Below are 14725 nucleotides of genomic sequence, written 5' to 3'. Positions count from 1 at the left end.
TACAACAAGCACTCTCTGCATGTTTTGGACAATCTTCAGAGCTATGGTTGTCACTACAAATTTCAAAACAAAAAGTAGAAACATCAACTTGCTAAGCGACTTGTATAGGTGCAACGCCACTAGTCCCTTGCATATTTTTAATCATGTTTGTGAGAGAATAAACTTGAGCTCTTAGTGCGATTATTGCATCCAATTCAAAAACCCCTAGAGTAGTTTTTGTTTGTGCAGCTCTAGACATAGGGTATTGATAATCATTCTGAGCAATTCTCTCAAGAATTCTCACAACATCATTATAAGTACAATCCATTAGACGTCCATTGGCTGATACGTGGACAAGATTCCTTGTATGTCAATTCAGCCCATTATAAAAAAATCTCAATTTGTGTTTTTGGTAGAAAGTCGTGCATGGGACAATGTTGAAATAAAGATTTATAACATTCCCATGTGGTGTAAAGATTTTCATCATCCGGTTGATGATAAGCACTAATATCATTTCGAAGATGAGAATTCATTGTTGGTAGGTTAAATCACAAAACAAACTGTGTTGCTAGTGCATTCCAAGAAGTAATTGATCCGGTAGGTAGCCCAAAAAACCAAGTACACCTTGTTGACTAAAGGAATAAGGAAATAATTGCATCTCGAAGGCATCATCAAGAACACCTTGTTGACTAAAGGAAGCACAAATCAATAAAAAGGATTTAAGATGTTCTATCGTATCTTCATGTGGCAGTCCAGCATATTGTCCATTAGAATTTAACATTTGAAATATTAGTAGCTTGAGTTCAAAATTCCCAGCTTGGATTGCTGGCCTAACAACTCCCAATTGTAAATCATCCAAGACAGGTACTAGAAAATCTTGTATAGTCCTATTTTGTATGTGAGCATCTTGCGGCAACAATGAGTTATTAACATTTTGCTGTTGCAATGGGGGTATGGCTGCATTGTCCCCTGGTAAAGCCATATTTCTTTGTCCTCGAAGTCTACTCCAAACAGTCCTTTAATTACTAGATCAAAATTGTCAAGAAAATCTAACTTGCTTCGGGTCAGAAAACACCTAAAATGAATTTGAAGAAATAGCAACAAAGAAAAACCAGTTAGTGAATACTAAATATTATATAAGGAAATTAAACTGCAGAAACACACAAAAAAAATAAACATCAAACAAACACCATTCCCGAAAACGGCTCCAAAAATTTGATATGTTGTTTAACGTCACAACAATAATATGCAAGCATACACTGTCGATGCAAGTATAGTAGACAGAAGTGAATCTGTCGGATATCGATCCTACAAGGATGGTTGTCTTTTGTCTACTAATGTCAGTGTAATAACTAGATAGACACGAGATAAATTGTAAGGATAGTTGTCGAAGCAACAACTTGAAAATAATAAAATAAAATATGATAATGATAAACTGGGATCCCCAACATGAATATTCAGTAGAATACTAAGTGCTCACAAGGTATAAAAGGATAGGTGATTGTCGAGGTAATAAATTTCAATGTATATCTTACCAAGCGTCACTCCTTTATTTAATCTGAGACTTAAACATGTACATTAACCCCACCTTCTGATGATCGCAATATGGCACTATTAAGAACAAGTAGACTAAATTCCTCTAATCCTCACTCAACTTCCGTTGTAATGCCTATTGGCTCGAACTGTCACTGTACTTTCCAGTGTCAATGACTGCAATAACACTTCACTGTTAAGAAACATTCAAACCCAAAGATTAAACAAAAAAAAAGAAAGATTGAATAAGATAACATTTAACCAAGAATTCATGTGTACTTCCATACAAACAAAAAACAGAGAGTAATCACCAGCATTTAAAAATAATTAATAAAGAATCGAGTGGAGAATACTATTCCTAGATAACTCGACTGAATCTCTCTATTCCTTATTGTCTCACACTTAGGTCTCCTCGTCAGAAGCTAATCTGCATCAATTTTCACGTTGGCTCACCCATGAGAGGTTTAAGCTACCATAGCCGCAATCCTCAAGGTAGGATGAAGAAGAGGATGGTCAAGAAAAAGCTCTCCCTTTATTTTTTTTCACCTCAACCTTTTATGTCTTCCTCCAACAGTACAAGTGTCGTTTCCTCAGAATTTTTTTGTCCTTGTACGTACAAGTTGGTTATACCAGACTAGACAGCTCACACATTTTTAGTTCTTATCCGAACAGCTGTCAGGTGCGGCAACAATTTTGGACGCAATCTAGAATTAACCCATGCAGGGACATTAATACAAAAATATAGTAAAATTAAGGATAAAATAGCCTAGGATTCACTAAGTTATAAAATTCAATTTACTAAACTAAAAATGCTATCACATATGTTCTTTCTAGTGCTATCACATGTGTTATTGGGAATTTAGATGTAGCCTAAACTCCTACTCTAAGTTCTGAGTGTAAGTTTTCTTGAAACTATACTTGTCTTGTGGTTATGTGGTTATATAATACGCATGACATGTGATATTTGGATATGGTGATTCTTGTGTAAAGTGCTATTATATACATGTAATAAATGTGTAATATATATGTTATATGACTATGCTAGTGGTTGCAAAATATGCTAATATGTAGCGAAAGTGCATGGATAATCGGTAAGTAATATATGTTGTTTTTGGATATTTTGGCCTTGAGATCTTGGAACCATTAGAGATAGTTGGCATGCCATAGAATTATGAGTACTAACTTATATGTATAGAGGTTTTAGGCGTTGAGGCCCGAGGACACGTTTGGAGGAATAAGGGAATGTGAGCTAAGCTCCATTCAACGGGACATGTGAGGGGAAATAAGGACAGTGTTAGCTATACACTTCACTTTTGGGACATGTTTGACTCTATGGGTCTATATGGTGTAAGGAGATTCGTGTATCCGATGTGTGATGGTAGAGCTCACTACATGTTTCATAATCCAAGTGTCGTCATAACTCATCTTATCTTATGTTATATAATTGTGTGGAATATGTTCTATGTTTGAATGATTATGTATTGTGCTATGAGAACGAATTTTAGGCTATGCATGATTCAATACTATGTGATGCTAGACTTAAGAATGTACTACTTGCGAATAAATGTCAGGTTGTGTTACAAGATGATGTGTCTATGTTGTGGTCATTCTTGCATTCACTGAGCTTGCAAAAACTCATCCCCTCATTTCAACATTTACAGATTAGTGACGTCACAGTGTGAGCGGTGTGGTCTCCAAAGGAGTGATCCAATGAAGTCTGGTTATTCTTCGTAGGTGCTTTGTTATTTTATTTTTCGTTTTAGGGAGTTGGGCAATGTGGTAGAACAATTTTGAGACAATGAGCTTCATCATTTTGATTTACCTATAGGAATTTTGTGTTATTTTTATGCAAGAATACTTAAACATTGATAATGGCATGATGATATTAGTTCAGATTCATTTTTAGTATTTTGTACTGTTGAATAAGTCATATGAACGATTATTTAATTTCGTACTTGATGCATGTTGATTAGGAACTATTTGTGATGAGTTAATTGCATTCCTATGCTATATTATTAGCTCTAGTAGCAAGGGTATCAATATTGGGTTTTAAAAATCGATACCTCTGTGGATTAAAATGTACAGGAAACAGAATAGAGATTTGGTATCGATACCTTTGCTCGAGTACCAATACTCAAGGGATAAATATCGATACTTTATCCTGTGGTACCGATATTTTTCGATAGATGGGTTTTTAAATCGAGAAACAGAATGCTCAATTGGTATCCTTTTTCCAAGTGGTATCGATACCCCTTCAGGAAATTATCAATACCTAGATATCAATATCGATACCTACGGACATTTTTGTGGAATTTTGCTAAATAGCCCTTATACATGATTCTGGACTTGTGTATGACCGATTAACGAATGATTTACATGTAATAATGTTAATTAACCATTTGGACATATTAAAACTTGATCGACTTAAAAAAAGATGTTCGATTTACTTGAATCTAGCTTCCTATTTAAAGTAAATGAAACGAGAAGGTCATGCGGCATCCCGTATTCGGGCCTGGCGACTAGGCCGGGTATAGGGTGTTACATGTATAATATCAAATTCTATTCAAATCACATTCAATTTCAAGGTCATACATATTTTGCAAATTATTCAATTTAATCCTCTATCTCGATAATCAATCAAATTCACACCAATACTGTTTGATCAATCATAATCATATATCAATTCATTAAATATCGCAAATTGCATTTTATCATATTCAATTTAACAGTCAATTTATTATTTCTTTACGATTTAGTTCATATCATACATTTTTGTACCAAATTGTAAATAATTCAAATTGCAACCACAAAAAAACTTCATAATTCAAGAATATATTAAAAATATATATAACCAAATCATATGAAATTACTTGGTTATATTAGTACGCAAGTTGAAACTTTAAGGACTATTCAAGAATTTTGACTTTTTTATTTTCGATTTAATCTAATTTTCAATCTATACAATTATTCCATTCAATTTATCAATTTTGCATATCTTCTATCATCCTATTATGTGTATGTATCAGTTTAAATTCATCATTCGAATGCACTCTACAGTTTTTCCTTTTATTCAATTTAGTCCCTAAAATCAAAATGGCCATCACTTTCAAATTTAAGTCTCGATTTCAAAATTGATCTCAATTTCATCCTTCTACAATCTTCAAAAACCTCCTATAATTATAGAAATTTCATACTAATTTTGAAATTTTTACACCTCGGTTCTTATATTCAAAACTAACAATTTTTACTTTACAAAATAGTATTGTTTTCGTATCTAAGCTTTTAATCTAATCATTTAACACAAAACTCTTCAAGCATTCGTCAATGGAAACATTTTTGAAACTTTAACAGTTCTGAAAAATAATACTCGGGTTAGCTAAATCAAGTTACCACGATCTCAAAAACATAAAAATTACAAGAAAATGACTAGATTAAGCTTACAATGCAATAGCCTAATGTTAAGGACTCAAAAATAGCTTCTCCCTTATGTTTATTTTGGTATTTTGGTAAGAAGAAGAAAGATGAAACAAAACAATGGTTTTTGTTTCTTTAATTTACTATTACATATATTATAATTCTATATTTTATAAATTCTAACATTATTTTGTTAATATTACTATCCAACTGTCCACTTCAACTATGCAATGATCTAATTGTCACTTTAGGCCTTGATTTAATTGCTATTTCAACCATTAGCAATTAAAAATCTATAACGATTAACTTATATGACTTTTACAATTTAGTCTTTGTACCTTAATTAACGAGATTAGTATAAAGTGTAAATTATAAAGTTTTGGGTTGAGATCTCGTAATTTAGCTTAACAAATACTAAATTGTAAAACTTTATACTAACCATATGAGGGGGATTCGGCCTCTCATATATTGGTTACAATTATATGTGCTTCTTGGACTTTCGACCCAAAATTTTATAATTTAATCAAATCCAATATTTGTTTTCTATTTCCCAAAATAAATAGTGTTTAATTAATTAGTTTAGTTAATCAAAGTAACTAAATCAATTTACCAATTAAATAATTTTCTCAACGTGGTTTTAATTCCATTAAAATCATGACAGCTTTATCGTAAAAGAATCATTGAGAAAATATATTTAATTTCCTTATAATGGATTGTAACCTCCCCAACCCGGCCTAGACATTAGACCTGAATTCGGAAGATTACATTAGCCACTGAAGTGGCCCAGTAAGCTATCGAAGTTTTTAAAACAATCATTTTGAGACATTTTTTTTATTTTAAAAGAAAACTTAGTTAATCCCAAAATTATTTAATACTCAAATTTTTAATTATAATTTAACAGTAGAAAAGTTATATTTATTTATATTTTTAATAAAATTTGGGGTTCATGCATAACTAATTAATATTCATAATTCGATATCCTAAAGTCAAATTAAATGTCATGCAAGCTATATAAATAAAAACATAAATCTTGAGTCCCATGCCACAGTTCAAAATAAAAATATCAAATAATGAACCTAAAATCAGTGTCTACGTCCTAACCTAGTGGGTTATTTGTAGAGATGAAAATAAAAATGGAGTGAGCTCTGAAGCTAAGTGTGAGTTCTATCATAAGAAAATTAGTACAAACGATTGAGCATACAGAAACACGACATATAGAATAACTCACGATAGCAATTTCAAAATATTGATATTTTAGATCACTCAACAGTATATATAATATCTCAAAAATCTCATAATTGTATGCATGTGCTTTATGAATGCAATATAGTTTCGGTTTAAAAGAAAAGATCCTACCCCACCGTTACACACCATAATGGGAGTTCCCCTGAACTTCAACCACCTACACATTGGGTTGTAGTTTTAACCATCAATGGTTTGCAGATAAACTGCCAATGGTTGTGGACACACAACAAAAACACCGCAAATGGAATCCCCCTATGGCTGTGGATGCATAGCAAAAAAATCACAGATGAAATTGCCTATGGTTATGGGTACATAAGAAAATAATGCAATACAATTTACCACTGGCTTTGGATGCACAACATGTTTGCAAGAAAGAGCTGCCAATAGGTTGTGGATGCATACCATAATTGTAGTTAAGGGAAAAACATTGTCAATGGTTGTGGATGTATAGCAAGTTTGCAGATAAATTGTCAAATTTCCTCTGTGCATATCGTCCCACCCAATGCAATGCAATATGACATACTTATAACAGACCAATATGGTAGGATTTTTTTTTTTGGAAAATAAATTCAGATTGAGCTTTATTAACTAAATTTAAGAATACATAACATGACCCAGACTAAAGGAAAAACAAATGCAAAAGGCCCTGAAGTAAAACTTTGACCCAGAAAAACAAAATAAAACAAATGCTAGAGTCCAAACCTTATAGCAAGAAATTAAAAGAGGCTTGAAACTGAAGTATCGACCCTAAAAATTCAAAAACAGAGTAATAATAATCAGAAGAATAATAATCAGAAGACTCTAGATCCTACTTAATGACACCGCGATTTTGCCTAATCAGAAAAATGATCTGTTCCCGTCTTGTCAAATCATCTGCCATTTCTACTATGGGACGTTTTCGGATTCCAATGAAAGCCGTTTCACCAAACCCATTGATTTCCATATTTTAGCCTCTCTATTCTTTCTCCTCCATTTCATCTACAATCTGGTTCTCTCATCTTTTCTTTTGCCTTCAAATTCTCAGCATACTCAGGGACTCTTCCTACCAGGTAAATCTCGTCTTTCTTCTTTAATGTCTCCGTTGCTAATGTATGTGCCAGGCTATTAGCTACTCTTGGAATGTACTCAAAATAATATTTTTTAGATTTAGCCAGTAGCTGATGAATATATTGGATATATGCTCCGACCATTGATTTATCATGACTTTTTATCTTGCACTTCTTTATAATTGATAGTGCATCGCCTTCAATAATGATATTTGACCATTGCATGTCTATACCAATTTGAGTTACTGTCTGGCAAGCAATTGCTTCAGCAGCAAAAGCTGATGCGACTTGGTGATGGATATCTGTGAATGATAAGAGAACGTTTCCTTCACTATCTCTAGCCACAATCCCCACAGTCGATTGACACAAATTCCCATCATACGCTGCATCAAAGTTAATCTTCACAAGCTGACCAGGTGGGTGTTTCCACTTTCTGAATCCTGTTAAAATCTTTGGTACTTTTTCTTCAATCCTATTAAGTTCAGAAATGTATCTCTTGATAAAATTTGCAATCTCTTTCCAAGATCTGTTGGCCTTCTCATGAACTCTCTTGTTCCTTTCTCCCCAGATTGCCCAAAGAGCGCAACAAAAGATCCTGCACTGAAAGGGGGTATTCTGTTCAAAAACCCAGGTGAGACACTGCATAAATTCCATATTAGATACTTCTAATAACTCCGAGAATGATAACTCTTTCCATACTGATATTGCAACAGGACACTCGTGGAATAGATGATTTGTGGTTTCTACTGCTATTCCACACCTAGAACAGATTATGTTGTTTAAAAGCCTTCTGTGCTGCAAGTTAACCCATGTTGGTAGATAATTCCATGATATTCTCCAAACTATAATTTTTCACTTAGAAGGTAGATTAAGGAGCCAAAGATTTCTGTAAAATTTTCTATACCCGTGTTGTAAAGCATAAGCTCTAGGATCAATTTCAATGCCCTGCAATAGTTTATAGGCACTCCGCACCATGAATTATCCCGAGGGCTCCCCCTTCTAGGCCAGAAAATCATCGTGAGGCTTTTTGCTAACGAAATGCGGAGAATCTTCTCAACTACCTCCACTGGAAAGGTAGAATCTACCAATTCTTTTTTTTCCATTTTCTGTTGCTATCATCAATTAGTTATACAACTTTAAAGTCACTTAAATTATTAATATTAAGTGTTTCCACTTTTTGTATTAATAAGAAGTGAACAATGATCAGACATCGAATGAGTTAAGTGATGAATGTTGCCGGTAGGAAAAAGATTCCTCCATTTATCATTAACAACTCCCCTATCCAGTCTTTCTCTGATATTTGTTCCTGGAAAATTTCTCCTTTCCCATGTAAACCAAACCCATGTATATCCTAAATCTTCTAAATGACATTCTTCTAAGGTCTCTCGAAATGCCTCCATTTGTCTTTAATCTCTTGGTAACCCTCCATTAAAAGAATACATAATTTCATTAAAATCCCCGCTTACAAACCATGGATGCCTCTGATCTTGTCTCAATTTCCGTAGTAGATTCCAATAAGCATTCTTATTATTGACATAAGGGGAGCCATAGTATCCTGTAAATCTCCACTCTACATTACCATTCTCCTCCATAACCATTGCATCAATGTGATTCTTGGATAAACTTCTTAAAGTAACTGTGATCTCTCTTTTCCATGCTAAACATAAACCACCTCAAGAACCTTCTGCGTCAACATCAATCTCATTCTGAAAACCACAACTTCTTCTAACCTTTTCCATACATTGCTTATTTGTTTTTGTCTCCATTAAGAAGACCATCTGGGGATTATGCTGCTTTAAAAAGTACCGCAGCCTTCTAACTGTCCGTAGACTCTCCAATCCACGAACGTTCCAACTAATGCTTTTCATTGCGTTCGATCAGCTTGCCTCTTGGCAGCAGCCGATCCCATAAGTAGTTCAACATCACTCTGCTCCATAGCATTAACCATCGCTTCTGATAACATTTCTTCACATACCTTTTCTCCATCTTTTTTTAGCCTTTTAGTTCCGTCTTCATATGCAGCTTCTACATTACAAATCTCAAATTCGTCTTTAGAAGTTTTCCTCTTCCTAGTACATCTTTCATCCTTTCACTGAGTCATCATTTGTACTGGAGCAATTCTTTTCCAACTTGCCTTCTTAGCTAAATTTAAATTATTAACCTATCTGCTCTTGGTGTCAACCATCTGTTCATCTTATGTGACTATAGATACTTCCTCCTATTTCTTCATCATCTTCTCTTCACCACTCAATTGTAGTCTCCCGTGCATCATCCCCTTCAAACTATTCACTTCTCCTGTTATTTTATCTTTGATCACCTCCACCTCAGTAAAAGAGCATTGATCCCTAACCTTTTTTGAAAAATCATTAAATTTAATACTTTCCTTCCTGATTAAGTTAAATTCTGCTTTTAGTTCCATCGTGTATGGTGGATCCTCTCTGATTTTAATTTTTTCTACAGGATTCAACTCATTACAAACTGAAAGGCAATGCCCCACCCTTTCACATCCAAAGCAAAACATTGGTAATTTCTCATGCTTAAAAGAAATCCACCATTTATTCCTATTATCCATTAAGACAAAAATACCTCGTCGAAGGGGTTTCTGCACATTAAGGTTTATTTTAAGGCGACACCATTCTCTACTAATTTCATATCTAAGCACCCCTCCAAAAGTGACACCTATGGCGTGTAATAGATCTTTTTTTATCAAATTCTGGTAAACATGGACCTATCTTTAACCAAAACAGTGATGAGTTAAGCCGAATCTGGGATCTTTCCACCGATTGAATTAACCTGTCAAATAAAATTAGACTTTTCCGGAATAGCCATGGTCTTCCCTCCATAATCAGCTCCAAAACTTCTTCTAACTCAAACACGATCAAAAATAAATTCTGCTTGCCATCTAAATCTCAAACTTCTTTTTTGTTTTCCATATCCTCTTCATCTGTGCCCTAAAACTCTTCGGGTTGTAAAGCTTCTCTGTCCAAATTGCACAAATCAGAGTTGGTTTCTCACTCGGAACCACATTCGATCGTTTGACAGATAGTTGAATAAGTTCTTCTGTTAGGAGGGACATCTCATCCCTCTTCTCTCTACCGTCACCACCATTTTCCCCAATCCCAAGCTGCAGCAGTTACTGCCTTCTCTAAGACTCTTGGCAAATAATACACTAGCAAAAAACATGCGTGTCATGTGTTCGAATTACAGATATCATGTGGCATGCAGAACAAACATTCACTAGTATAGATGCAATAGGCATATATTATTCACAAGACATGCATATACAATAATAATTTGGTCAATCAGAACATGCAACCCAATACTTATATCATTAGAGATTGAATTGCAAGAAGTAATGCTCTAAAACAGTTCGAAAACTACCCAGGGACTAAATTGAACAAATTCTGGGTAAAACTATAAAATCTGAAAAACAGGGGTTGCACGGTCATGTAGTCAGGCTGTGTGGGATGCTATAGACCATGTGGAGGGTTTACACGATTGTGTGGTCAGGCCGTGTAACAGGCTGTGGCCTTGTGGAAATAGCAAAATTAAGCTACATGGGAGACGTGCCCATGTATCAGCTCGTTTGGGAGGATATTCTCTATGTGAGATTCAAACTAGCTTAGGGTTTCAAAGGCACATGGACATGTGAGGGGTCGTGTGGTCCACACGTCTGCATGACAAATCGTGTGGCCCTAAACCTAGGTATGGTTTGCCCCGATTCGATTGTAAAACACACCCTTTTCATTAGGAGCCCGAACGTCATTCCTCGCAATCAAATCTGGTTCGATTCACCTAAAGCAAATCCTTCAATCAATAATTTCACACAAGTTAATGTTTGATTTCCAAGATCCGTCAAGATTTTCAAAAGATTTGATTTTTAACAGTGAAAGATCGTTTAATCAATCACAACATTACATTAGATAGAATTTCTATAAGGATTCGAGATCAAACATCGAGATCAATTCATACTTACAGATTCTTGGAAAAGATTAAGGGTGTTACGAACGAAATTTACGAACCCGATAGAAAATGTTTTCAAATGGAAATTAATTTTGATTTGGGAAAACAAAAATAATTCTCAATAATTAAATGAAAATTTGATGAAAAGAAAAGGGGAAGAAAAGAAAATGAATAAGATAAAGAGTGTTGTGGGAAAATTCTAATTGAATTGGAAAAGAAAACAAATCCTTGGTGATTAGGAAAAGAATAACTAAATAGCTGGGGTTTTCAAATATTTAAGGGCTACATGGTAATTTCCCCTACTACCAAAAATAAATTGAAAGGGACTTGGGAATAGGATGTCTTGAACTTGATTATGCAAGGGGAAGAAACAAGTGTTTAACCATTAGACCTAAGGCCTATTTCTTGTTAAATTTTTACTCCTAATAATATATATATTCTAATGTGGTTTTTATCTTAGTTTGCTAAAATTAAAAAGGATAAAAATAAGAGAGGAATGGGTTGAACCTAGGATCTTTAAAGAGTGCACTATCTACTAATATATAAGACTAGATCATTTCTTAGTTAATTATTTCAATTAACCCCTTATATTTTGGGGCATGACATGGATTCATAATGTCTAATTAATTTAATTTCATTTTTGAACTTCAATCATTTAATTATAATTAATTAAATAATAATTTAAAAATTTTAAATTAATTCTCTAGTCATTTCTATACTTAGCGAGAAAACACATTCATTTGTGAATGCGACCAATTTCTCTAACTTTATCATTTCTAATCAATTCTATTCATTTTGATTCAAACACACAATTTATTTTTGATTTCAATGAGCTCGCAAAAGGATTGATTGGACATATGTAATTAGGGCTCAAATGATTTATAATTAAGTTAAGGCTTTTTGTCTATTACTTATAAACTCATTTACTTACAAATTCATTCCACAATATTATCGTGACTGGGTTCTCCCTAATTACATACTATTACGAAAGATACTTAATATGTACTCATTCAATGACCTTAATATGTACTTAATAAGTGTGTTACCCTCATAGGATATCCTTAATCTCTTAGGGATAAATTCGTTCTCCCAATATGATCTTATTTTATCTCATGGTAATCATTATATTTTTCTCTATGAAAAGTCAATTACTATAAAAAGGAAATTTAGTCACTTTTCACAAAGTCAAATGACCAATGGCTACATTTACTTTTCATCTATCATGTAATGTCGATGAGAAGATATCATTTACCCATTAGTTGGGATATGAATTTCACTATTGTGAATGATGTTACATATTGCAGAAGTGTATACTCAACGCATTAGTTTTCGTTTCCTTATCTATTTGAACTCAAACATTTACTTACACCAATGTACAAGTCATAAATACATAGTTTATCATCCATGCAAAATTAAGGTATGCCACACTATGAACATCACAAGTGAATAAATCCATAAATAGATGTATTCTACTTGGGTCATATATGATGTACTGTCAGTCAGTCAGTTATATCTATGTCTCTATCTTCTAGGAGTCATCTACTCCAATGCTAAAGACAAAACATCTCCCCAATTGGACTTGATAGACGACATATTAGTTGTTCAATCAGTTTTCTCATTTCCAATTAGGCTAAGGACATGTTTAGGTTCTTCTACGAATACAAGTTATATTTCCATATTACAATCCGACCATGTAATACCACTTAATATTAGTTAAACGTTATATAACCAGTGAACCAATATTTGCTTTCATTTTGCTCTGCGTGCAAAAACATCGAGGACAATATAAAAAGAATATTAATGTAATTAAGGGTAGTATTACTGAACCAATTAGTTTAAAAAATACAAGTATACAAAATGAATATATTGCACTTAAAGCACCAGATCCAATAGTCTCTCACTTGACCTAGTGAAGTAGATGAGTTATATTTTGCATTCCCATGCTCTTTACATGTTTATCAAAACTCCTAGCTATTAGAGTTTTGGTAAACGGGTCTGCAAGGTTGCTCTCTGATGCGACTTTGACTATATCTATTATTTCACCTGCTACTCCCTCCCTTATGATGTGATACTTTCTATTCATTTGCTTCATCCTTTTGTGGTTTTTGGTTTCTTTGCTATTAACTACAGTCACACTGTTATCACAATAGAATGTGATAGTTTTTTTCCCATACAAGAAATGAATTCAAGATTCATAAGAAAATTTCAATGCCATATTACTTCTTTTGTTGCTTTGCTTGACACATCTCCACACTATGGACCCATCGCCTAGGGCAAAGGCATAACCCAATTTCGATTTCCTTAAATCTCAACACATTTGGAAGTCAGAATCAGTATAGCTAATAGGAGTAAAATCTCCTCCGAAATACGTATACTTAATTGCTTGCAAGTGTCTTGGATCGAGATTCACCTGATACCAACTCACCAACCCTACTGTGAAAAAGATATCTAGACGTGTACATTATTGGAAAAATAGCAGTTCAAAAACGGTTTTCTTGCACAATGGAAAAATAAAAATTTTGAAAACTAAGTCAGTTTGTGATATTTAAAGCAATATAACTTTTCCCGAAATAGCACTTGTGCTTTGAATGTGACGGATCCTAGATGTTCCCAACTTTCAGCCGAACAGTCTTCTCCGCTATTCTCGTACTATGAACTACCTCGAGTGCGGGCTCAAACAATTTTGAATCAAATACAGAATCAAAACTAATTCTCTTACTTTTGGTAGGAAAATAAATCTCTCTCATATAGAAACCGATAGAATTGTTATTCCTGGAAATGATACGGGTGTGTGCGAAACACGATCGTAAAGTTTGTACAAGTCGCGGATTTGACCTAAAGCTCTAGACGTTTGGAAAGAAACTTTAATTTTGACACAACCTAAAACACAATCGAATCCAAGTTAGATAAAACAATTAAAATAAATAACTAAGATAAATAAAATAGAACAATAAATCAAAGATTAAAACAATCAAGAAGAAAATAAAAAAGATAAAAAGAAAAGATAGAACGTGGCGTGTAGAAGTCTTAAAAAGCCTTGGAAACAAGAAGAATCCACAACCTTTTCAAGCAGCTCTAATTTCCCCTCCAAAAAATAAAACTTGGCAAGAAAAATTTTGAAGATGATCCCCACAATCTGAAAATATTGTTCAACTCTTCTAAAATAAAACTCAAGAAAAATTATTGAAAAGAAAAACTCAAAGAGAATTTATTAACTCAAAGAGAAGTTAAATAATAATCAAATTTTCTTTGTGTAACATGTAAAGGTTTTTATATAGGCTAGCTAAATAAATCTAAATAAAACTCTTAAATATACTAGAACTCTAATTAACCTAAACAATACGTAGTTTTAAACTAAACTTTCATGTTGACATAAAACTCCTAAATAACTTAGAATAGTTAATAATTATCAAAAATTCAAAATAACAAATAATAAAATAATAAGAGTTGATAAATACAATATCGGGCTCGTATATAAAAATTAAGCCTAAAACACAAACCCAATATGACTTAAACTCGAATTAAAAGTCCGAAACTCGTACTTT

General features: G+C 33.4%; 1 protein-coding gene across 1 annotated transcript in view; it reads right to left on the bottom strand.

Moving 5' to 3' along the window:
* Window positions 1-9081: 9081 nt before the first annotated feature.
* LOC121216091 (uncharacterized) overlaps window positions 9082-14725 on the bottom strand; it is a 33684-nt gene continuing 28040 nt past the window's right edge. The window contains exon 4 of the mRNA XM_041091389.1: window positions 9082-9303. Coding sequence (XP_040947323.1) covers window positions 9082-9303 — 222 coding nt within the window. The remainder of the gene's footprint in view (window positions 9304-14725) is intronic.

This window comes from Gossypium hirsutum, chromosome D04 (genome assembly GCF_007990345.1).
Source record: "Gossypium hirsutum isolate 1008001.06 chromosome D04, Gossypium_hirsutum_v2.1, whole genome shotgun sequence".
In the NCBI taxonomy this organism is placed as follows: Eukaryota; Viridiplantae; Streptophyta; class Magnoliopsida; order Malvales; family Malvaceae; genus Gossypium; species Gossypium hirsutum.
The sequence above is the reverse complement of the archived record's forward strand: the minus strand, read 5'-3'. Positions and strand labels throughout refer to the sequence as shown.